A 22408-nucleotide genomic window follows, 5' to 3' on the forward strand; every position below is an offset into this window, starting at 1 on the left:
AGATCCCTGCTCCATTCGTGCCTGCAGAATTAGGGTTTAAAATGGAGTGGTGCTTTGGAGCAAAAGTCCTTTTTCCTGCCAATTAAAATACACGGCAAATGACCCAGTGCAAGCAGAATGCACAGCTGGGAGGAAGCTCTCTCAGAGATGGCAGAAACAGAGACACAGACAAATTTCTCACTGCTTTCCCTCCTCGGATTTGCTTTTAATGAGAAGTAAAGGGATGGAAATTATTCAGTGCTCAGGAGTGAACATCTATGTATATTAAACCAGCTGCCCCCGAGATAAAAGAGTTTCCTGCCCTGTGGTTATGAGTCATCTGGACTCAGTGAAATGGTCTTGATTTCTCTAGAGCTAAACTTTGCCCTGGAGCAACTGATAGCTGAAAACAACACCCACAGATGTCCTGCCCTCAGGGGCCGACCAGCCAACACCAGCTCACCCATGGTAAGGCCCCATCCTGCAGGGAGGTGTGGGAGCAGATCCCACCTCCTCTGCCTGAAGAGTCTCAGTGCAGCCAAACTAAATTTATCCCAGCCACAACTGGTTCTTGTTGCTAATTATTGTCCTACGGTCTGCAAGCAGGGGCCGGGTGCTTTGCCTGCCCCAGCAGTTCAGCTCTCTGGCCATGGGAGATGTGTTTGTGACCATCAGGGAGGTGATGTGGACATCAGGTTTGTGGTGCCATGAATCCACACACCAGCAAACTCCATCACCCTCTCCATGGAAAGGGCTGAGGTTCTGTGCAAGGATGTGTTGGGGTTGGTCAGATCCATCGGGGGTCAGTTCTGGGCCTCTCATGACAAGAAAAACCTTGAGGGGCTGGAGCATGTCCAGGGAAGGGAACAGAGCTGGGGAAGGCTCTGGAGCACCAGGAGCGGCTGAGGGAGCTGGGAAAGGGGCTCAGCCTGGAGCAAAGGAGGCTCAGGGGGGACCCTGTGGCTCTGCACAAGTCCCTGACAGGAGGGGGCAGCCGGGGGGGGTCGGGCTCTGCTCCCAGGGAACAGGGACAGGAGGAGAGGGAACGGCCTCAGGCTGGGCCAGGGGAGGTTTAGGCTGGATATTGGGGAAATTCCTTCACGGGAAGGGTGGTCAGGCACTGGCACAGCTGCCCAGGGCAGTGCTGGGGTCACCATCCCTGGAGGGATTTAAAAGCTGTGTGGATGTGGCACTTGGGGACATTGTTTAGTGGTGGCCTTGGCAGTGCTGGGTTAATTGTTGGATTTGATGATCCTAAATGTTTTTGCCAACCTTAGTTATTCTATCTATGGTTCTGTCTCAGGAAACCAATGCAATAGAGGTGGTTTTCTTTTTTCTAAAAGCACATGAAGATGGATGAGCATAAGACACCTTCATTTTTTCCTTCCTCCAGCATCAAACACAAGCAATTCCACTGGGTAGCCTATAACGTGGTTTATGAATATTCTCAATGTTAATGTTTGCAGCACTGCAGATCTTGGCCTAGTAAAAAGTGTTACTAATTGTTGCAATTCCTTGATTTTAAGTGCATTTTGTTGAAGGGCGTAGCCCCTCCGAGTCTCCAGCTGAGAACCAGTCCCCGACAGGCACGGCTGCTCTGCCCCATGACAGAGCCCAGAGCCCGGCTGGCTGCGAGAGCCCTGCCCCCCCCGAGCCCAGGGGTACCTGGACAGGCAGGGAATGACCACCCTGCCCACAGGTCACCAGGCCAGACATAAGGAAGAAATTTTTTATTCATGACGGTGGGGAGGCCCTGGCACAGGGTGCCCAGAGCAGCTGTGGCTGCCCCTGGATCCCTGGCAGTGTCCAAGGCCAGGCTGGACATTGGGGCTTGGAGCAGCCTGGGACAGTGGAAGGTGTCCCTGCCATGGCAGGGGGGGGATGGGATGAGCTTTAAGGTCCTTTCCAACCCAGAACAGTCCATGATTCTGCGATGTGGCTGGTGGGGACCATGGTGGCCATCCCACACCCCCTCTGCCCAGCAGCAGCTCCTGTGCAAGCAGAGCTGCTGCTGGTGGCAGTGACCTTCCAGCCACGTCCCAGGGCTGCCTGGTCCCTGCTGCCCACCAGGCTGGCTGTGGGGAGAGTGAGCCCCCGGGTGCTGCCCAAGGTGGCAGGGAGAGGGCAGGTTCCAGGCACAGCAGCAGACACGAGCTCAGCGCTGTGCTCCGGTCCGGGGGCAGCGTGGGTGCCTGTCACCGCGGGGAGCTGCTCCCACCATTCCCAGCCCGATGCAGCAAGCAAGGAAGCAGCAGAGCTCTGTGCACAAGAAAAAGGGAGCCTGAAGGATGGGGGATGAAAGGTGCTGATGGCTTTCAAAGGACAAGGGGTGGTATTGGGAGTAGAAGAAAGACTGGGCCCTTGCAGAGTTTGCTGAAGCCTCACAGCCATGTGGATGTCAGTGGTACATTAGCACAAGATGCCAGGGATGCTCTCCTGAACCACACTCCAATTCAGTCCACAGGGGGATCCAAGGATGGAACAGGCAAAGGTCAGAAGCCTAAAAACCAGTTATCAGGGAGACACCACCCAACCCAGCCAAGCTCACCCCAACTGGGAGCTTGCAGCAAGAGGTGACCAGCACCAAGCATGGGCAGCAGGGCAAGGGGGGATTCTGCCCCTCTGTCCCCTTCAGGTGAGACCTCACCTGCAGAGCTGCCTCCAGATCTGGACCCCCAGCACAGGAAAGTGAGTCCAGAGGAGGCCACGGAAATGCTCCGAGGGCTGGAGCCCCTCTGCTCTGGAGCCAGGCTGGGAGAGCTGGGGGTGCTCACCTGGACAAGAGAAGGCTCCAGGGACACCTCAGAGCCCCTTGCAGGGCCTAAAGGGGCTCCAGGAGAGCTGGAGAGGGACTGGGGACAAGGCATGGAGGGACAGGACACAGGGAATGGCTTCCCAGTGCCAGAGGGCAGGGCTGGATGGGATATTGGGAAGGAATTGTTCCCTGGGAGGGTGGGCAGGCCCTGGCACAGGGTGCCCAGAGCAGCTGTGGCTGCCCCTGGATCCCTGGCAGTGTCCAAGGCCAGGCTGGACATTGGGGCTTGGAGCAGCCTGGGACAGTGGAAGGTGTCCCTGCCATGGCAGGGGGGGGGACAGGGTGGGCTTTAAGGTCTCTTCCAACTTGAGCTGTTCAATGGTTGTGATCCTATGAAATCAAGTGGCAGCATCAACACACGGGTGTTTTCTGAGAGAGAAATCCGAGTGTGAGAGGTCTCTCCACACCTGAGCACACTCGGCCTGGCCCACGCCCAGGGCCACGCTCACCCCTGTGCAGCAGGAGCTCACAGCTGTGGCCAGGGACACTCAGACACCACCACTCGACAGCAGAGACCAACACTCAGAGCAGCTCCTCAGAGCAGCTCCTCTGCACCATGGGCACAGGAACAAGAAGTGCCACGTCCGGCACAAAGAGGAGCTGCTGATGCACTTGCATTTTCCACTCTTTTTGCCCAAGCATAAGCAAGTTTTCATGACTGGCAAAACAGAGGCTGGATTAAAAATGGAACATGAGTAGGGCAGCCCTTCCAAAGAGTGGGATTTCATAACCCACCAAAAAGCACGCTCAAAACTAGGACCAAATGCCATGATCAGCATCCCTGCAAGGCAGGAGGGCTCATGGAGCAGCAGGCACAGCAGTTACCCACCCTGGGATGTGCAAACCACCAAGGCATTTAGGTGCTGTGCAGTGACCTGGCCATGTAGACACGGAGCAAAACATTCCCGCTCCATGGAAACATCTGTGTGCCTAGAAAATGCACTTGCTTATTGAAACCTGGGTCCAGGGAAAGGCACCAAAGCAGACTTTGTTTGTTTGTTTGTTTGTTTGTTTGCTTCCTCCAGCTTTTCTCTTTTCTCCCCACTTGGCAAATCTGCTGGGTTTTGTTTTGAGTGGAGCTGAAGCGAGCATGCCTCTTTTGTTTAGCAATAACAACTAACTTATATAGATGCTGCTCCTGCCAGGACATTTTTGTTGGAGCTCCAGAAGCCCAGTGCTGTTAGACCCCAATGCTCAGAGGAGCTCAGCGTGGTGTCAGGCCCCTGGGTTGGTTGCAGAACCTCCTGAGCATCAACGGCAGCACATCGTCCCTGCTGTCCCCATGCCGGGCACAGCACAGTGTGCCTGTGCTGCCTGAGGAGCTCATGGCCCACGGCAGCAGAGAACACCTCCGTGGACACACAGCCCACCGGGGTGCAGTGGGCTCTGGAGTGGAAAGCTGCCTCCCAGCAGCTCGTGACCCACATGAAAAGCACGTCCTGGGTGGGATCTGCAATATCCAGCAGTGCCCAGCACCCTGTGCCTCTGCAGGGGATGAAGAGGAGCATTCCCCTTGGAGCATTCCCCCTGTGCCATCCAGGCCACTCCCCAAATCAGAAAGTTTAGCACCCTTTGGGGAACACTTGTGCTGGGAGAGCATGGCAAGGACCCCCCAGGTCCAGTCCTCACTCAGCTGCGGCAGAAGGGACTTACACAGGCTGGACACACAACATCCCACACCACAGGGCTGGCTGGGGGTCGGCAGTGTCCTCCTGAGGCTCAGCCACGTCCCCCGGTCTGGCACAGCAGGAAAGAGCCTGCCCGAACGGCTCATCCCTACTGCATCTCCCATTAAATCACAGGCTGAATTTGAGAAAGACAGAGACTTCAGGACTCCAAGAGAGGTTCGGAGCCAACCAAGTAGATCACTCGCTGACAGTGTCCCATAAAACACCCCACTGCTGCAGGCCCAGCAGTGCCTTTGGGGAGGAAGGGAGCGGAGACGCTTGAGCAAACTCTGCTGCAACACAATAATGCTGCCGCTTCTTGCTTTTCCTTATTTTTTTAATTAGGCCTCCTGATCACTGCTTAAAAGTGAGACCAGAAGGATCTTGTGGTCCAATCCCCATTAAAATATACCCCGAATCAGACTTTGATTTGCACTGTCCCTGTGACCTCTGCCATCACGGTCAGGACTGCTGTCAGGCACACGCTGCCGTCACACAGTGCCGCTGTCCCGGCCGTGCCATGCGCGGGCATCCCTCCTACACACGCACCTCACGCAGCACTGCCAGGGCGTGGGGGCACCTCTCCTTGGGGACTGTGCTGAGGACATGGCACGGTGACTGGCTCCCCAGCCAAGGCAGCTGATGCTGCCAAAACCACCAGCCCATGAGCACCACCTTGGGCTGCAGCAAAGGGGGGCACCAGCGGGCACAGCCTGGCTCCTGGCATCCTAGCCCGGCTCCAGGCACCCCAAACCATCCCTTGAGTGAGGAGATTCAACATTTCAGAGGCTCACACAGTTTCCATCCACAGATCTGGGTCAGGAAGGAGATGCTGGAAGCTTCCACACCCGGCCCAGCTCTGCTGATTTTACTGTTTTCACAAGGATTTACCCCAGCAGAGCTCCTGCACGTCCTGCCCGGAGGCTCCTACCTAGAAAATCCACAGAAAATTCACTTCTCTGCTTCTGTGCTACCGAATTTCTGCGGGGATGGAGCTGAGTGGGTCTGTGCATTACGGACTGAGGGCATCTCTGGCCGGAGGGGTTCGGGAGCTGCTGCTCGGCATGCGGCATCCCTGTGTGACCCGCACGTGTCCCTGGGGCACCTCCCGGTGCCCAAAGCCGCCGGTCCCTCCCCACCGGCACAGGCATCGGGGATGGCTCAGCCCTGGGCTCCTACCTCCCGGCCAGGGCAAACCTTCCCCGCTGCCTCGCCACAAAGCCAGCCTTTAATTGCTGCCTGACATTAAGTATCTGAGCAAGGAAGTCTTGGGTAAATGTTCTTGCTATGGGAACACACAGTGCTGAGTCTCTTTAATTACATTGTTTTTGTTTGGCTGTTTTTATTAGTTGTGCTGCGGCTTCCCCTCCCTGACAGGCCAGCGAGGCTCACGCTAAATATGGCCGGGTTTAAAGTCCGCCGTGAAACCCGAACCGCGGCACCAGACTGGCTGGACGCGGTGCAAGCCAGGGTTACGCGGGACACGCATTCCAGCCGCCGGGTCCGGCCCGGCCCCGCGCTCCCCCCGCCCTGCTCGCACATCGCAGCCTCTCCGAGAACAACCACCGCGCTCCAAGCCACCTCTACAGCTCGCTCTTCCTTGCCCTGTGAAACCCTGCAGGGAGCAGCCCAGCCCTGGGCCCCAGGCTGCCCCATTTCCATCGCGCTCATCGCTTCCACACCGGCCCACATCTCCACGGTAGCCACCGAGCCCGTCTCCATCACAGCCATCACTTCTGTGCTCTCCCCATCCCAAACTGCCCTGCCCCACACCTGCTCAGGCCACCTCCGGGCTGCCCCTCGGGGCCAAAGAGCCTTCTTCCCACTGGCCACACTGCTTTCATCTTCCTCTGCCCTCCTTGTTATTTTAAAGGCATTCCAGAGGATGCTGTCAGGCTTGGATGTGGTTTGGTTGGGTTGTTTGTTTTCGTACTGGAGGTTTTATGATCGCATTGGGAACAAGCCCTAATTGAGCTGCAATTCGAATTGCAGTCCGTGGGTATTTGTTTCATTTTTGGAAGGGCTCAAGCGGCTGTGAAGCTTAGGCTGGAGAATGCATTCGGTTTTAACTGGAACCTGATGGAGACAGGACAGAGCAGGACAGGCTGCCCCGAGCCACGACCAAAGTTCCTGGGGAAGCCCAGTGTGGTCAGGCCGGTGCCAGGTACCCACGACACAACAGGCACTGTTGGTGGTGATCACAGCCCTGTGACCACCCAAAAACCCTGGCACGGTCAGGGAGGAGGCAGACAGAGCCAGAACTCTGCTGCCAAGAGCCAAGCACACAGCCCTGGGGCCTGGCTCGGTGGGGGCTTGCAGCCACCCTGCGAATTCCTGTTCCCTGCAAATTTCTGTTCCCTGTGAACTCCTGCCCCCTGCAAGCCCCTGAAAACCCCTGTCCCCTTCAAACCCTCATCCCCTGAAAACCCTGTCCCCTTCAAATCCCTGTCCCCTTCAAATCCCTGTCCCCTTCAAATCCCTGTCCCCTGAAATCCCTGTCCCCTGAAAACCCTCGTCCCGCAAAAATCCCGTGCCCTTAAAATCCCTGTCCCCTAAAACCCCTGTCCCCTTTAAATCCCTGTCTGCTGCAAACCCCTGTCCCCTTCAAACCCCTGTCTGCTGCAAACCCCTGCCCCTTTAAATCCCTGTCTGCTGCAAACCCCTGCCCCTTTAAATCCCTGTCTGCTGCAAACCCCTGTCCCCTGCAAACCCCGTCCTCTGCAAACCCCTGTCCCCTGACAACCGACATTCTGCAAATATCTGTGCCCAGCAAACCCCTGTTCCCTGCAAACCTCTGCAGGGATTTGTGACCTTGTGCTTGCCTGGCCCCCGAGGAAAGAGAGCCCAGCACCGCAGAGGGAGCTCAGCACCACTGCTGGCTGCTCCTTGCTGAGTCAGGAGCTGCCTCCAGACTGGAGCTCCTCGCAGGGAACAGGCAGCAAGAACGGGCAGGACCTAAAGGTCAGTGCCCAGACTGCCCTCCATGGGAACTGCGTTGGTGTCACCTTCTGCTGACCGTGTCCCACACCGACTGCCAGAAGTGCTGCTCAGCCCCACACCCAAATGCGCCTGATGCTTCCAGCACCAGCAACCAGCCAGACCTTCCCGGGGATGGGTGGACAGGCAGACAGAGGGACCGGAGAGCACCTGCTCTGCTCCACTCCCATCCTGCCAGGATCTCACAAGCCCAGATGCTGCAGCAGGTCAGCAGAGCTCTGGGAGACACCTCCAAGCCACTAACACTGCCCTGGTTCAATCAGACTTCCACATGGGAAAGCAGATGAGCTGTGGGGACTCGCTGCCCCGTGTCAGGAGGAAACCCTATCCCAGCCTGGCCTGCCAGGAACGAGCAGTGCTCCTGCCACAGCTGCATGTGTGCAAACCCTGCTCCAGGGGATCAAATGCAGGAGCTGAGTCATACGACGACCGGGCTCAAAGATCACTGAAGGCAAAAGGAGGCAGAAAAAAATATCCCTCTGGGTTCACAGGGGCCCACTTTGGATCCAACAAGAGCAGAAGGTGGACGCTCAGCACGGAGATGCCCAGGGCACAGGTGGCATGCTGGGAGGAGTGAGAAGGGATGTAAGGTCACACTCACCCGAGCCTGGTCCTGTCCCCTTCCTTGGGTCCTGACGCACACTTCTAGGGGGGAGCAGGGCAGGTGGCTGGCAGAGCCCTTGGGGCCAGAGGCTGTTCCAATGGGAGGTGGAAGGGGGCTGGGATGGCAGTGTCCCAGCTGCTCTGAGGGCTGCTGCCATGGACCTGCACCCCAGTGAGATGCCTGGGACCTGCCAGGAGCCGGGAGGAAGCACTCACCCGTCTGTGCCCAGGACGGCTTGAGCTCGTGCCAGAGGGATGCTGTGTGTTCTGTCATGGCCTCACCCCAGGGTTCTGCTGTCTCCTCACTCCCCTGACACCCACCAGGGCCCTCCCCCGGAGTGTGGCTCCTCTGCATCACTGTGCCCTTTCCTGGCATGGGGGGTTCCACGCTCAGGCCCCCCACTACGCTTCAGAGGTTGGCTCAGCTCCTGGTTCTGCTGGAAACAGGGCTCCAGGGAGCCCCATCCCCACCGCCTCGCCCTGGGGTTGCAGTCACCCGGCATGGGGGCACAGCTACGCGTGCTGGGGGCTGAGACCTGCAGGCTCATCACAGCAGTGGGAGGCAATCCATTTGCGCCCAGGCCCGCAGAGAAGCACCAAATCCTTTAACCTCCTGCGCCACCTGGTGCCACAGGGAAGGACGTGCCACCGGGACGCGCCTCCCAGCGCAAACCACCTCTTCTCCAAAACCATCAAATGATAGCAAAATGGCCCAAGAAGGTCTTCTGGAGGTCCCCTGAGCTCACTCCCCCATGCCTATGGCTGGGCTCCATCCTCAGCCACCTACACCCCACCTGTACTTCCCAGTCCTTCAGTCCATCACTGGGATGTTCCTTCTGGTGGAAACCCACCTCCAGTCCATTGTCCCACCCAAGCCTTCCAGCCAGATGGGCCCAGCATTCCGATGGAAACCAGGCTGAAGACTTCCAGAGCTGCATCCAAAGGGGTTACAAAAGGGAGCCCACAGCCATTGATCTCGGCGGGGAGGAGGAGACAACGGCCCAGGCACAATGGGAGAGCAGACAAACGCACACGCCCAGCTCCAGAGCTGCTGCCCAGCTGGCAAATGTTACTGCAGCCAGAAACCCATTTCCCGCTGGAAGGCGCCCAGCAGGAGCCAGCCGGCAGTGCCGGGCACGCCGGCCACTGCCCACAGACTGTCCCTGGCACGGCTACCAGGAACAGCCACCCCCACTGGGATCTCCCTGGCCCAGCATGTCCCAGCCGGGCAAACCCCTCTCCTGGCACAGCTTCCTGCCGGGATTTGCTCCCAGCTTGCTCCAGATCAGCTCCCTGCCCAGCACCCCCTGGGGTCTTCTCTGACCACCCCACCACGTTGCCCTGGGGCTGGTCTCATGCCAGCACCACCCAACTCATGAGCAGCACCAGAGGGGCCGGGTCACTGCCACCCAACTACAACAGCATCTCCATGGAGTCAGAGTCCAAAGCCTGCAGTCCAAGAGGAGAAGCCAGTTTTTTCCACCACTTTGCTAGAAAACACCCCACGAGTGCCCGAGCACTCTTTAACTAACTGCGGACAGTAACCACCAGCAGGGCCTCCCTCCAGCTGGGGTTTGCCTGCTCCTTCATCAGACCAGACCTTCCCCAGCTCTTGTGTCACTTCTCTGTCTGCAGAAAGCTCTGAGATGCCATCAAGGGAAGAAACCCCAGATGAAGATAACGGAGTCTGTGGAGGAATTTCCAAAGCCCTCAGGAGAGCAAACAGAAAAAATTTCCATGCTAATATAAAAGAGCAACTTTGAAAACCATAGGGATCACCAGGTCAAACCTCCAGCTACCAGGACCTGCTTGGCCTGGACTTGATGGCCTGGAAGGTCCTTCCCAGCCGTAATGATGATGTGATTCCGTCCCTCCATGCATGGGTGTGACGCTGCCGAGCTCACCCGTGGGACAGGCAGGTCTACAAACACCCTCTCCCAGGTCTCACACGACAGGAGCGTTTCAGCTTCTCCTCCCCTCACAAGGCACTGCCCAAGCTGGCCTGAGCTCTGCTCCTTGTCTCTGCTGAGGGTGAGAGGCAGGTGACACCCACAGCCAGTGCCACGCATGGGAAATGAGGCAAAGACAACGGTGTCTTGGGTAAAGTGCTTTTGAGACTTGTTCCTGGGAAACAGCTCCTTCAGCCACCACTCCTGACCTGGACTCGTGTGGGCAAGGAGGTGTCCCTTGAGAAAGGGACAGGAGGACACAGAGTGGCCAGAGTCCCTTTGCAAATGGGGACACCAGCAGCTGGCCCCTGAAGAGCTCCTCCAGGCACGCCCAGCCATGCTTTCCAGTGGCTAACCATTTGAGCAATTCCATGCAGGAATGCAACATCCCTGCCAAATTTCAAGTCTCTTTTTCAAAGAGTGGAGACACCAGAAGCCCTCAAAGAAAGAGACAGGACAGAAAAAAAAAAAAAAAAAAAGAAAAGAAATTCACGAAGCTACCATTTCCCCCCAACCTTCTGCTGAAAACTGGGAAAAATAGAGAAAAAATAAAAAAGGAGCAAGCTCAGCCTGAGGCAGAAAAGCCTGGAACAATCCAGCCCAAACAGTTAAAGCCCGGCAAAGGTAAGAGCAAGCAAACTTCCACTGGGAAGTGCTGTACAGCCTTACCAAGGGGGTCTGCTGGCTCCTCCTTGTCCCCCCATGCAGCTCACAGGAATGACTTCCCTGCAGCTCAAAAGAGCAAAGGTGGCAGAGGCCAACGACTGCAGGAGGCCCTGGAGATGGGAGGTGGTGGGGGGGTGAGAGGAGACAGCACCTCCAAGAGGTCCCAAAGCCCTTGGGACGTCCCTGCTCGCACAGCTACACCAAGCAGGACCTTTGAGCCACACACAGCCAGCTTGGGGCTGGGAAACATCTCACAGAGCTGGTGGCTCCAACACATGGTGGGTGCTGCTGCCTCCTTCCTCCCCCTCCTCATCCCCTGAGCAGTGAGATGAAGGCTGGGGATACCCTCACGCTCCTCAGACACCCAGCTCTTCCCACCATGCTCCTCACCCTGCTTTTCCCATGTGCTGCAAGAGCTTCCTCAGGACCAGGATGCTCACAGACCTGGAAAACCCCACTGTGCCCACTGCATCCTGCCACATGCTGGCCCAGGATGCCACCCACGGCTTGTCCCCGCGTTAACAGGGGTGGCTCAGGCTGCAATCACACCTTCCCATCACTGATCCAAGCAGCCCTCAGCCCTGAGGGCCTCCCTTGCTCCATTTCCCCAGTTTTTCTGTGCTCTTGATGCCAAGATGATTTTTTGCCTTTTCTTTTATACCCCTGTTATACCTTTTTACAACTTCTGTATTCTCAGTGCTTTTTGCCTGCATTCTTGGACTTGTTGGTCAAGCTGAGAGACTGAACATTTTAGAAGCTTCGTAGCCAGGGATCAGTGTGCCCCAGAGCCCAAGGTTCTCTCCAGAACACATTCTGTAAACCAAGATAGAACCATCCAGGGGAAGGCTCCTTGGGGAGGGGGGCTCACTCGAGCCTTTAATTGGGGAATCTTTGATAGATCTGCTAATTAGTAACACCTATAATGATATACCAGATCTTTTGAAGGGTGCATTGCAGTTGGCATGGAGGTGCATTCAACCTGGACATGTGCACCTAAGGATCCTTAAAATAAATACCAAGGTAAAATCCCTTTTTCCCTTCTAACCGTGTTTGACTCTTGATTTTAAGACCATGAAAAGGCATCAGTCTGAATGCAGACAAGGGAGGTAGCAAGAGTGATCTGCAGGTAAAGCATGGGAGCATCATGAGGAGGGGGATTTAACTCTCTCACAGACCCTCTGGGTGACCCTGAGCACGCCACTAAGGCCCTGGTGCTGCAGTGGGGTGCCCTCCATCCCCTGGGACCAGGGAGCGCAAAAGTTACAGCAGCACAGTCCCAGCGTAACACAGCAGCAGCTCCACCTCTCTGCTGGTGTTTCTGCCTGGACACCGAGAATTGCAGAATCTTGGAGCCTGAACTGGAAGGGACCCACGGGGATCATCCAGTCCCACCCTGGCCCTGCACAGACACCCCAACAACCCCACCCTGGGCATCCCTGGCAGCGCTGTCCAAACGCTCCTGGAGCTCTGGCAGCCTCGGGGCCGTGCCCATTCCCTGGGGAGCCTGGGCAGTGCCCAGCACCCTCTGGGGGAAGAGTCTTTTCCTAATATCCAACCTAACCCTCCCCTGACACAGCTCCAGCTGTTCCCTGGGTCCTGTCCCTGTCACAGAGAGCAGAGATCAGAGCTGCCCCTGTGCTTCAGAAGGATGAGGGGGTCATGCTGGTGCACAAGGAAGGCAGCCTTGGGTCCCTGTGCAGTGCAGCCTCCTGATCCTGACCTGCCTGCATCATCAGGAAAGAAAACGGCCAAAGAAACTTCCCGAGTTCATGTGAAGTTCACCCGAGTTGAGCTCTGCTCCACAAGCAAAACTTCCCTGCCTGCCACGAACCTTCCAGAGCTCATGACCGGAGCAGAGCAGGGCCAGGACTGTGCTGGGAGGATGGGATCTCTTGGCAGAATCCATCTTCCACTTGCAAAGAGATCAGGCAGGCGCTCTGCTGGGAATTCCAGCTCCTCGCTGACAGAGCTCCAGGAGCGTGCTCACAGCTGAGGTTCCCTCAGACCCCACTTGGACAGCGGCAGGACACCAGGCACAGACAGGGACAGCAGGAGCACTGCCTAAATGTCACAGCAGCTTATCTGTGTCCAGAAGCAGCCTTCTTGCTTCCCAGGAGTTGGCCCAATGCTTTGTGGGATTTCAGGGCACAGGAAACCCAATCCAGGTCGCCTGCCTGCACAGAGCTGCGGGCACAGCAGGACTTGGCTCTGGAGCCCAGCTCGGGCAGGGAGGATGGAACAGGAGGATGGGGACACAGGCACATGCCAGACCTCGAAGAATCTGCACCAGCAAGCCCTTGCCTTCCCCCGGTCCCACTTCCCAAGGAGATCTGGAGGCAGAGCAGCCCCTCCTGGCACCACAACCCAGCCCAGGCTCAGTGGGTGCCTCTGCCCGTGTGGCTGGTCCCTGGCATGGGACAGCGGGCACTGATCCCCCCAGGAGTCTCTGATCGGTCACTCCTTCATGACTTGTGTGCTCTGATCCAGGCCAGGCCTGCAGAGGCTGATGGCTGCAGCACACAGGGGCAGTGATCTCCCTACGACTCCAGGGCACAGTGACATTTAAATGCACAAGAATTTGGGTTAAGCTTACACCTGCCTGGATCTCCCCAGACTGCCTCTGCTCCTGTCACTGCCTCTGACCGCAGTAAGCGCCTCCTCCTGCCCAGTGAAGATGCTGAGCAATGAGAACACCGTTTGGAGATGAAAAAAGACACTGTTTTAGTACCTGCTCCCTGGGCAGAAGTTTCAGCCTCTCTGGACACCACTTCCAGTACAAAAACCTTGACCTTGGTGCTCTTAGCTTCAGTGCCAGCACAAGCTGATGTACAAAGCCTACCAGAAAAACCTGACCTGCCAGCCTGGAGCTCAGAGCAAGCCCATAGGTCATCTGTGGGTCGGGGGGATGCCAGATGTCCTAGAGCAACAGCAGCTCCTTCACCAGCAGCTCTCATAGAATCAGATGATCCTGGAATGGTTTGGGTTGGAAAGGACCTCAAAGATCATCTAGTTCCAGTGCCTCTCCATGGGCAGGAATGCCCAAGTGCCTGGAAAAGGAGGTCAACGCTGCCATGCTCCTTTCAAAGAGTGAGAAGCTGAGGGACAAGGAGGGCCAGCTCTTGTCCTCAGCTGCTCAGAGGGCCAGGAGAAGCCAGGTACCACAGGTACCTTTCTGCAGTGGGTGAAGCTCAGAAGCTCTGGTCGGTCAGTTTGGGTTCTGACCTTAAACATGGGGTCTGGGGGTGGAGAGGAGAAGCAAGACCAGGGGAAGAGGTGAGTAACCACAGTGCCAGGTCATCCTGCAGCCCCTGCCCTCTCAGGGGCCTCAACGGCCCCGCATTCAGAAACCTGCAGGGTTTGTATGGAGACACAGCTCAACAAGCCAGAGTCCCACCCAAGGTGATGGTGGCTCCTTTCGGGGCAGTGGGCCAGAGTCCATCCTGATAACACCAAGAAGAGATGTTCCTCAGAGCTCTGCTCATCCCAGCAGCTGCTCTGTGGCCATGCTTAACAAACACTATGTAAGGTCATGTGTTCATTTTCCAAAGCTCAGGAAAAACAGCTTTTTACATCAAATCAGGAACGCAACAGAAGACAGAAGTAGACTTGTTGGAGAGATTCCAGAGGAGGCCACGGAGATGCTCCAAGGGCTGAAGACCCTCTGCTCTAGAGACAGACAGAGAGCTGGGGGTGTTCACCTGGAGAAGACTCCTGGGACACCCTAAAGCCCTTCCCAGTGCCCAAAGGGGGAATTTTTGCAATTTTTGCAAGGATAGGAAGTGATAGGACAAGAGGGAATGATTTTAGGCTGAAGGAAGGCAAATTTAGATTGGGTATTAGGAAGAAACTCTTCCCTGGAAGGGAGGTAAGGCCCTGGCACAGGGTGCCCAGAGCAGCTGTGGCTGCCCCTGGATCCCTGGCAGTGTGCAAGGCCAGGTTGGATGGGGCTTGGAGCAAGCTGGGCTAGTGGAAGATGTCCCTGCCCATGGCAGGGGGTGGAATGAGGTGATCTTGAAGGTCCTTTCCAACCCAAACCATTCCATAATTCTGTGACTGAAGGCTAAGGAGAGCTCAGACCTCTCCAGGGCAGGGATAGGCAAAACAAAGCCCATTCCATGATTCTGTGATTGTATGAAATCATTGGTAAGAACCCTGCCCTGACTCCAGGCAGGAGATTTGTCTCCCAGTTACTGCCTGATGAGCCTTGGCAGGCCCTGTTGGGACACTCCTTGGATGGAAACCAAACTCTGAACACCCCTGGAGGGAGCTTGGGTGAACCTCTGCACCGTGGGCAGAGTGGAGACCACATGCAGGTTCTCAGGGCAACACTGGCAGCTGCCCCCAGGTGTCCAGTTCCACTTTGAACAAAGCAAGGCATGGACCTTGCCTTTTCCTGCCCTGAAATCTGTCAGATCTGCACTACCTGGCACTGCCTATGTGGAAAATTCTCCTCCACATTGCCCAACAGTTCCTTGTGGCAGAAGATCTTCACTCCTGTCTGACCCTTCCCTGTTAGCAGGAAAATAAAGGCAACAAAGGCAAAGTGAGACAGGGAGAGGAATGTCCCTGGGGGGGGGGAACTGCTGGGGTAGATGGATGAATAGTTCAATTTTGAGGAGAAAGGGAGGAAATGTGGAAGTCAGGAGAGGAAGGGAACATAGCTTCTCTCTCTGACCTCCACCAGGCATGAGGTTCAGCAGATGGGGAGGCCACCTGGGCTCACAACTTCCCTGAAAAGCATCCAGCCCACAGAGGAAGGGTGAGCACGAGGCACGGGGAAGAGTCAGTGCAGGAAGACTCCATCAAAGGTGGGAAGAGCTCCCAGCACATCCAAGGACATGGTCCTCCCTGTCCCAATGTCCTGGGCTGACTCCTCCTTCCCGCCCAGCCTCCCCACAGAGCGCTGCCCATCCTGCCAGCATCCAAGCCAGTAGATCCAATATTGACCTGGCACTGTGAGACACTCTCCAGGAAGATAAACAGGAGGTTCCTGAAGCCCTGGCAGGCGGAATTGTCTCTGCCAGAGGAAACTAAGAGGAGAGGAAACCTGCCCAACAGCGACTGTTCAAGGGACAAGGAAGGATTAGAGGTACTGGAATACCTTGGAAGCACCAGCTGTCAGGACTATCTGGATATGTCCACACTTCTGTGTTTCTGGACCCCGTGTCTCCAGCAGCATCAGCAGCAGGAGCAGGGATCCCATCTGCTCCCGGGGATGGAGCGAAGTGCAGCCTGGCATTCCAGAACTGGAGCGAGCTGCTGCCCTTGCTGGAGCTGCTCCAGACATGCAACTCCTCCACACTGCCCTTCCCCAAGTTCAAACTGGCTCATGGAGAAGGAGGGTCATGGCTGGAGATGACCTGACCAGCAGAAGGAAACCAGGACTATTATGGATATTTCCATTAAAAGAAATATACTGAGATACTTCTGTGTGCTGGATAAGGGGACTGGGAGAGCAAAGATCCTCCAAATCTGGTGCACTGGCACCATGTAGTGATGAATAGGGGGGAACGGCTTCACACCAAAAGGTTTAGGCTGGATATCGGGAAGGAATTGTTCCCTGTGAGGGTGGGGAGGCCCTGGCACAGGGTGCCCAGAGCAGCTGTGGCTGTCCCTGCATTCCTGGCAGTGTCCAAGGCCAGGCTTAGAGCAATGTGGGCTAGTGGAAAGTGTCCCTGCCCATGGCAGGGGGTGGGACTGGGTGAGTTTTAAGGTCTCTTCCAACCTAAACCTTCCTATGATTCCATGGGAATACCAGGTGGTGTGGAAAGGCTTGACTTGCACTGAGATTGAGACACCCAGGAGGATTCCCTTCCATGCCAAGGATTGTGACATCTCTGCAATTCCCCCAGTACATCCATGGGGCTTGAGCTGCCTGCTGTGGAAACCCACTGGCACCTTCCAGGCATGGACAAGAACCAGTGGAGATCCTGCAGGATGAAGAGCATCCTCCACACTCTTCAGCAGGGACCAAGGCATCCATCCTGCCTTGCAGATCCTGGCCATGGGAAATGGCAGAGTGGTGATGACAATAAAACAAAAAATATCAGGCAACTGGGCTTTTTGAGAGAAATTAAAGTGCACTGAGGGTAATGGACTGAGAAATAATCTTACTGGAGGTATCAGCTACCAGCAGAGGGAAGTGGCCAGAGCACCAAATCAGCACAATATTTTATATTTGTCTTTTAAATGTTATTTGTTGCCTGTGCTCTCAGAGAGGAAGGGATGTGGCTGAGGGCTCTGGTCCCAGACAGGGAGAACCTGGACATCAGTCTTCTCTGAACGTTTTCCTACTGTTTCTTTCCCAGAGGGCTCAATTTCTCCCACTGCAGTGACATGAGAAACAAATGGAGATGAGGGCTGGACCTGCTGGAGCCGGTGCCCGCAGCAGCACAGAGGGTCCAGGCCTCGCTCTGCTCCCAACCTCTCCACCCCCAGCATAATCACAAGCTGAGCTGCCTCTCCTGAGAAGAGAAGGAAAGCTGGGCTCGCAGAGGCTTGTGGCATCAGGAGGGGAGGCACAAGACCCTTGCATTCCCATCTGCACCCACAGGTCAGGATGCTCCCGGCTCCCTGCTGGCAGCACGAGGAGGCAGAAGCGGAGCTGCAGGGAGCACGGTTCCTCTGCCTCAGCCCCCTCCGGGCTAAGGAGTGGCTGCAGCACCACATCAGTCCCACCGGGACCAGCAGATGCCCTCCAGCCTCTGCCCGCCTGCAGGCAGCTCAGCAAATGAGGATAAAAAGTGATCATCCACAAGTAAATTATTCCTCTGCAATGCTTTCCTGAGGTTAGCCTGACCTTCAGGGAGATGTTTGGAGGGCTCGCTCCTCCCCACCCCCCTCTGCGTGTCCCTCACAGTCACTGTTAAATCATTGTCACTCCAGCTCTGGGGAGGGGGATGTGGACCCCTGCTCCCCCCGTACATCCAGAGGCCATGGCCCATGCCCAGGCTGCTGGGGACACAACCAAGCCCTTGAACCACATTGCCCCATGTGCAGTTCAGCACCAGGAACTCTGGGGCTCCCTAACTGGCACCCACCTCACTCCCGGAGAGGTGTGCTGGGAGGGATGGCAGCACCAGGACAGCCAGCAGAGCCCCTGGTACAAGGGTGGCTCTGCAGACAGAGCCCTCCTTGTTCGCTTGGGCTGCAGCTCCTCTTGACCACTTTTATTGCCTCTAAACCAACTTTGCAGCGTCCTGCTGATGGCAACGTCCATCTGCCACACAGGGGGAAGCTCCGGCTGCACGGAGCCCCGGGCAAGGGGCCCTGCTGCGGGCCGGCTCCCCGGCAGCCCGGACACCCTGGCAGAGCCCGGCGCGGTGTGGAAGTCCAGCTCCCATCCGGCTAATTCAATAAGTCACAGATACCATGACTTCATAAGGCACAGAGGCTCCACAGCTATTAGGGGAATTGGGAACAGGGGGAGGAGGAGCTGAAATGGAGAAGGGATGGAGACGGGGAGGGTGGAGAGGGGGAAGCTAAGACAAGCAGCAGAACAAAACATCCCATAAATCATGAGGAGCTGCTGAAATACCAGAACAAATGACCCCATAGCTTGGCCATTGTTCCCGAGCGAGGGCTTAAAGCGCTCCCAGTTGAGACAAAGCGCCTCGCGTTTCGTTTCAACACCGCGCCGGCCCGGCCGGGACCTGTGCTCGGCACAGCCGAGCTGGGGGCTCTGTGTCACCTCGGATCCGAGGCTGGCACCGGCGGGACGGGGGAGGTGACACCGTCGGCAAGGTTGGCTCACCCACACAAAGTGCTGCCAAAGCGGTGCCCGCAGCTCAGCCTGCCCAGAGCATCTCCTTGCTCCCACATGCCCCCACAGCTCCCAGGCTCTTGCATTCCTCCCCTTCCACTGGCAGGCTCAGGGCCTCATTTTCCTTGTTTTCCCTCACTCAGGCTAAGAGCTTCCTGGTCTGGGAAGAGAAAGAGCTCCAAGGCTTCTCTGGAGTGAGACAGCTCGAGTAGGGCTGTGAAACCTGGAGGAGCTCTGAGCCCGCCGTCTTTATGGTGCTGCTACTCTTTGCCTCCAAAAATGTTGATGACAACTCACTTTGTGCTGGCTGACTCTGGCAAAGGGACAAATGTCACACAGAGAGTTCTGGGGACAGTCCCACACGACCGTGGACAGCTGTGGGAACAGCACCAGGCTGTCAGTGAGCAGTGCAATAGCAGCACTCCCATGCACTGCATCAGGCACAGTGGGGTGGATCAGTCGGCAGCTTGGCACCTCCCCAGAGCCCTGCAGCCCCACCAGGACCATGGCACTTGGTGCCAGGAGGGGAGGACCTCATGGATGGGGACAGGTCACCTGTCTGCTTGCCCACTGCAGCAATGCTAGGGGTTCCACAGCAGGGATTCCAGGCCCAGCCATACAGGGAGAACCTCCACACCACTCAAGACCACTCAGAGGGGACATATTACACTAGGACATTTTAAATAACTTCCACAAAAACAGTTCCCTTAAAAACCTTCTGCTCCAGAACCGAACCCAAGCACGAGGCAGAGTGCGGCAGCAGTCGCGTGTGCCACCTCCACCAACCAGACGGTGCCAGCGAGGCTCCCGTGTCCGGGGGCTCCTGCTCACCTGGCACCTTCCACCCGGGCCCGTGGGGTCTGCACGGCGGCTGCTGGGCAGGCGGCTCCCCGCGCATCCCAGCTCTCGGCAGCGAGGAGCTGGGACCCAGCGCCGTGCCGAGGGTCAGGCAGGGAAACAAGCCACAGGCAGGGCCCAGCCCGGCAGCCGCCTGTCGCCAAGCACGGACGCGCTGCTGCCAGCACGGCTGCAGCCTCGTGGTGGGCAGCCAAGGAGCAGAACCGAGATAACGGCATGGCGGGAGGGAGGAATGCGCTGCATTTTTCCTGAGCCGCCATGGGAATAGGCTATTCCGACCACGGATCACAGGGAGGCTGTCTGACAGGGAAAACTCGAGGAGCCCAAAGAGAACGAGCAGTGAGTAAGCAATGAAGAAGAAAACAGAGGGAAATCAGGGTGAGCACGTGGTGAGTATGGCAAAAGGAGTGTGGGGGAAGGCAAACCCGGGAGCAAATAGCAGAAGGAAAACTAGAGCTAGAGAGGAAAAGGAAGGGACAAAAGCATTCCAGAGGGACGAACCTGCCAGGGCTGAAACTCCCAATGTGCAATGGAGCTGAGAGGATGCGAGAGGGAACAGAGGCTCCCAGCTCTGCACACACAGAGCAAGCCAGGGATCGCAGCCCTTCTATTGGATTAGGGCTCACTTAAGTGGGAAGATAAATGTGGAGCTTATCTCAGGTAACAGGCACTGGAGGAGAGGAGGCCTCAGCTCACTCTAAGTGGGGAGAACAGGGATTGGTGGGGTCTCGACATTGCTGTAGGACAGTGTGGGGTCTCCAGGGGAATCACCAGCTTTCACCTTCTTCACCCCAACAGCAGAACGTGGTGGGCTTCAAGCCAAGAGAGCTTTAGTAGCCTTGTGCTGTTTATGCTTGAGAGCTAGATTAGGACCAGAGACCACAGGAAGCAGAGCTTTAATAAACGAAATCCCAAATCCTTCCTTGCCTCAGCTACCAGGTTTTGCCTCATTTGGAGCACGAGCTGCCTTGGTGACCATCCAGCAAAGAGGAGAAGGGAATCAGCAAACCTGGGCAAAACCAGACATGTGCAGCCCCCAGGTTTCTCTCAAAGACTGGGAAAGCTCCTCTCCCGCACCTCCCGGCAGCAGGACACCGGCACAGGGAGACATGGGCTGAGGTGATCCAGCACATTCACAGGCCCGAACACTGGGGACTTTGTGGCGCTGGCTTTAAAAAAAATACCCTAAAAAAGGCCTAATAATGAAGTATTTATTTCAGTAAACAACGAATGAATGAAAGAAGTGTTTCCTCAATACTTCACTTTTTCTCTGCCTTCTCTCCCTTCCCCCCAGCAATTTTGTTTTTAATAAGTGGAACTAACGGGGCCTCGCTCGCTGCTGGCCGGGCTGGGGAGCAGGGCCGTGCTCCGCTGGCCTGGTGCAGCACAGGAACACGTGCCATGGGAATAGAGCTGCCTTGTGCCTGGGGGAGCACGGCCCACCAGCGTGTCCCAGCCACCGAGGCAGGGAGATGTGTTCTGATGGACGCACGCACTGTGAGACCTGCCCTGGGAGCAGCCCTGGGCTGGGCAGTCGGCAGCACAGGGCGTCCAGCCCCTCATTCACTGTGGCAGCAAACAACTGCACCTCCTGGCCCAGGGCCCCTGGCACTGGAGAAGGGCTAAGGGGAGGTGAAGGCATCTGTGTCCTGTCCTACCTGGCTGTGCTCCGTGCAGGAACACAGTGTCAGGCAGACTCTGTGACCCTGTACAGCTCCTTCTCTTCTACCTTGGCTCCATCCACCCCTACCTGAGCACCTGAGTAATTGGGAACACTGGAAAACTGGCTCAGCTTGCCCTGTGTGGAGATGGGTTGTACTGACAATGCTCTGGTAGGAATTTCAAGCAGAAAACACTAATCCCTGCCCCAGACTGACACCCAGCTTTTCAAAGCAAAGAGCACAGATGATGTTGTGCTTTCCTACCCCCTCCTTGGCAACAGGTAACAGCAGGTTGAGAAGCTGTCCCTTGCCCTCAAGCCTTGGGGTTAAGATGGGCAAGATTCTCAGAAGCTGCTGATTTGGGAGAACATGGTTCATTGCTCTTCCATGCCACTCCAACCCATGTGAGATGAGCCGAACCTGTCACACACAGTGTGGGTGCTCACCTCTGTGCAGAGGCAGGTGAAAGGAGGCAGTGGTAACCCTGGGTTGTAAATAGAGATTGGATGCAGGTAGGTATTTGCTCTGCAAGACAAGCTAGGCATCTGTAGATTTGCCAGGATAGGAGCCAAGTTTCCCATCAGCCAGAGCACTGAGGAGCAGCCTCACCTGCAGCCCAGGATGGTTTGGAGTGACTAACTGAGGAGCTGATCCCGCTGTGATGAGCACAGATCCCTGGTGAGGTGCAGGGAACACAGAAAAGCTGTATCACACCATGGGCCGGGAGATCCCTTAGCAGGTCACAGCTGCAGAGGAGGCTGGAAAAATCTCTGAATGCCTCTCTGAGGACCTGTGCATGTGAGATGGGTGGGAGCAGGCAGCAGGCAGGGTCCTCAGCCCGCTGCCACCCCTCATCACTGCGACCCCCTGGGGTGACCCCTCCTCTGTGCCCTGCCAGCACCTGAGCTCCAGCAGCCCGACCCTGGCTGCAGGGTGATGTCTGATCCAGCTCCAAGCGTCTCCAGCCGTGGATGAAACCCCCAGGACAGGGTGGGAGCCCAGCCTGGCTGTGCCTGTGTCCCTGCGGGGTGGGGATGACATCAGGTCCGTCTCTCCCAGCCTCACGGCCCCGAGCTCCTGTGCAATGGCACACGGCAAAGCAAAGGCAAAGGCGCTCCCTCCTCACCCAGAGCTCGTTCCCAGGCTGCTTTACAAGATCCCTCTAAAAGAGCATCGTCTACCACTGCTGCGAGTGCTGCTGCACAAGGTGGTTTGCCAAATGCAAGACAGATGGTTTCCCCCAGGAAAATGCTATGGAGTGAGGGAAAATGTACCACAAATATCCCCCAACAGGGCTAAACCGGGACCCAGGGCCTTCAAAGAGACATTTCGAGAGGAAAGAGATTTACTGGCTTCTCATGCTTCTTTGTTATGAATAAAGACAAACTCTGATTGTTTTTAATGAGCTCTTTGCTTGTTCCCCTATTTGCTACATTACAAATTCACGTATT

General features: G+C 56.5%; 1 protein-coding gene across 3 annotated transcripts in view; it reads right to left on the minus strand.

Moving 5' to 3' along the window:
• Nucleotides 1-22408, minus strand: part of LOC138118858 (ankyrin repeat and fibronectin type-III domain-containing protein 1-like) — a 248658-nt gene that overhangs the window by 18145 nt on the left and 208105 nt on the right. Inside the window, exon 1 of one of the 3 annotated variants that reach the window (XM_069030135.1) lies at nucleotides 443-505. The exons of the other annotated variants lie outside the window; for them this stretch is intronic. Within the exon in view, the coding sequence (XP_068886236.1) occupies nucleotides 443-459 (17 nt within the window). The 5' untranslated portion in view covers nucleotides 460-505. Of the gene's footprint in view, nucleotides 1-442; nucleotides 506-22408 lie in introns of those variants that run through there. 3 annotated transcript variants of the gene reach the window in all.

Source organism: Aphelocoma coerulescens, chromosome 14, assembly GCF_041296385.1.
Source record: "Aphelocoma coerulescens isolate FSJ_1873_10779 chromosome 14, UR_Acoe_1.0, whole genome shotgun sequence".
In the NCBI taxonomy this organism is placed as follows: domain Eukaryota; kingdom Metazoa; phylum Chordata; class Aves; order Passeriformes; family Corvidae; genus Aphelocoma; species Aphelocoma coerulescens.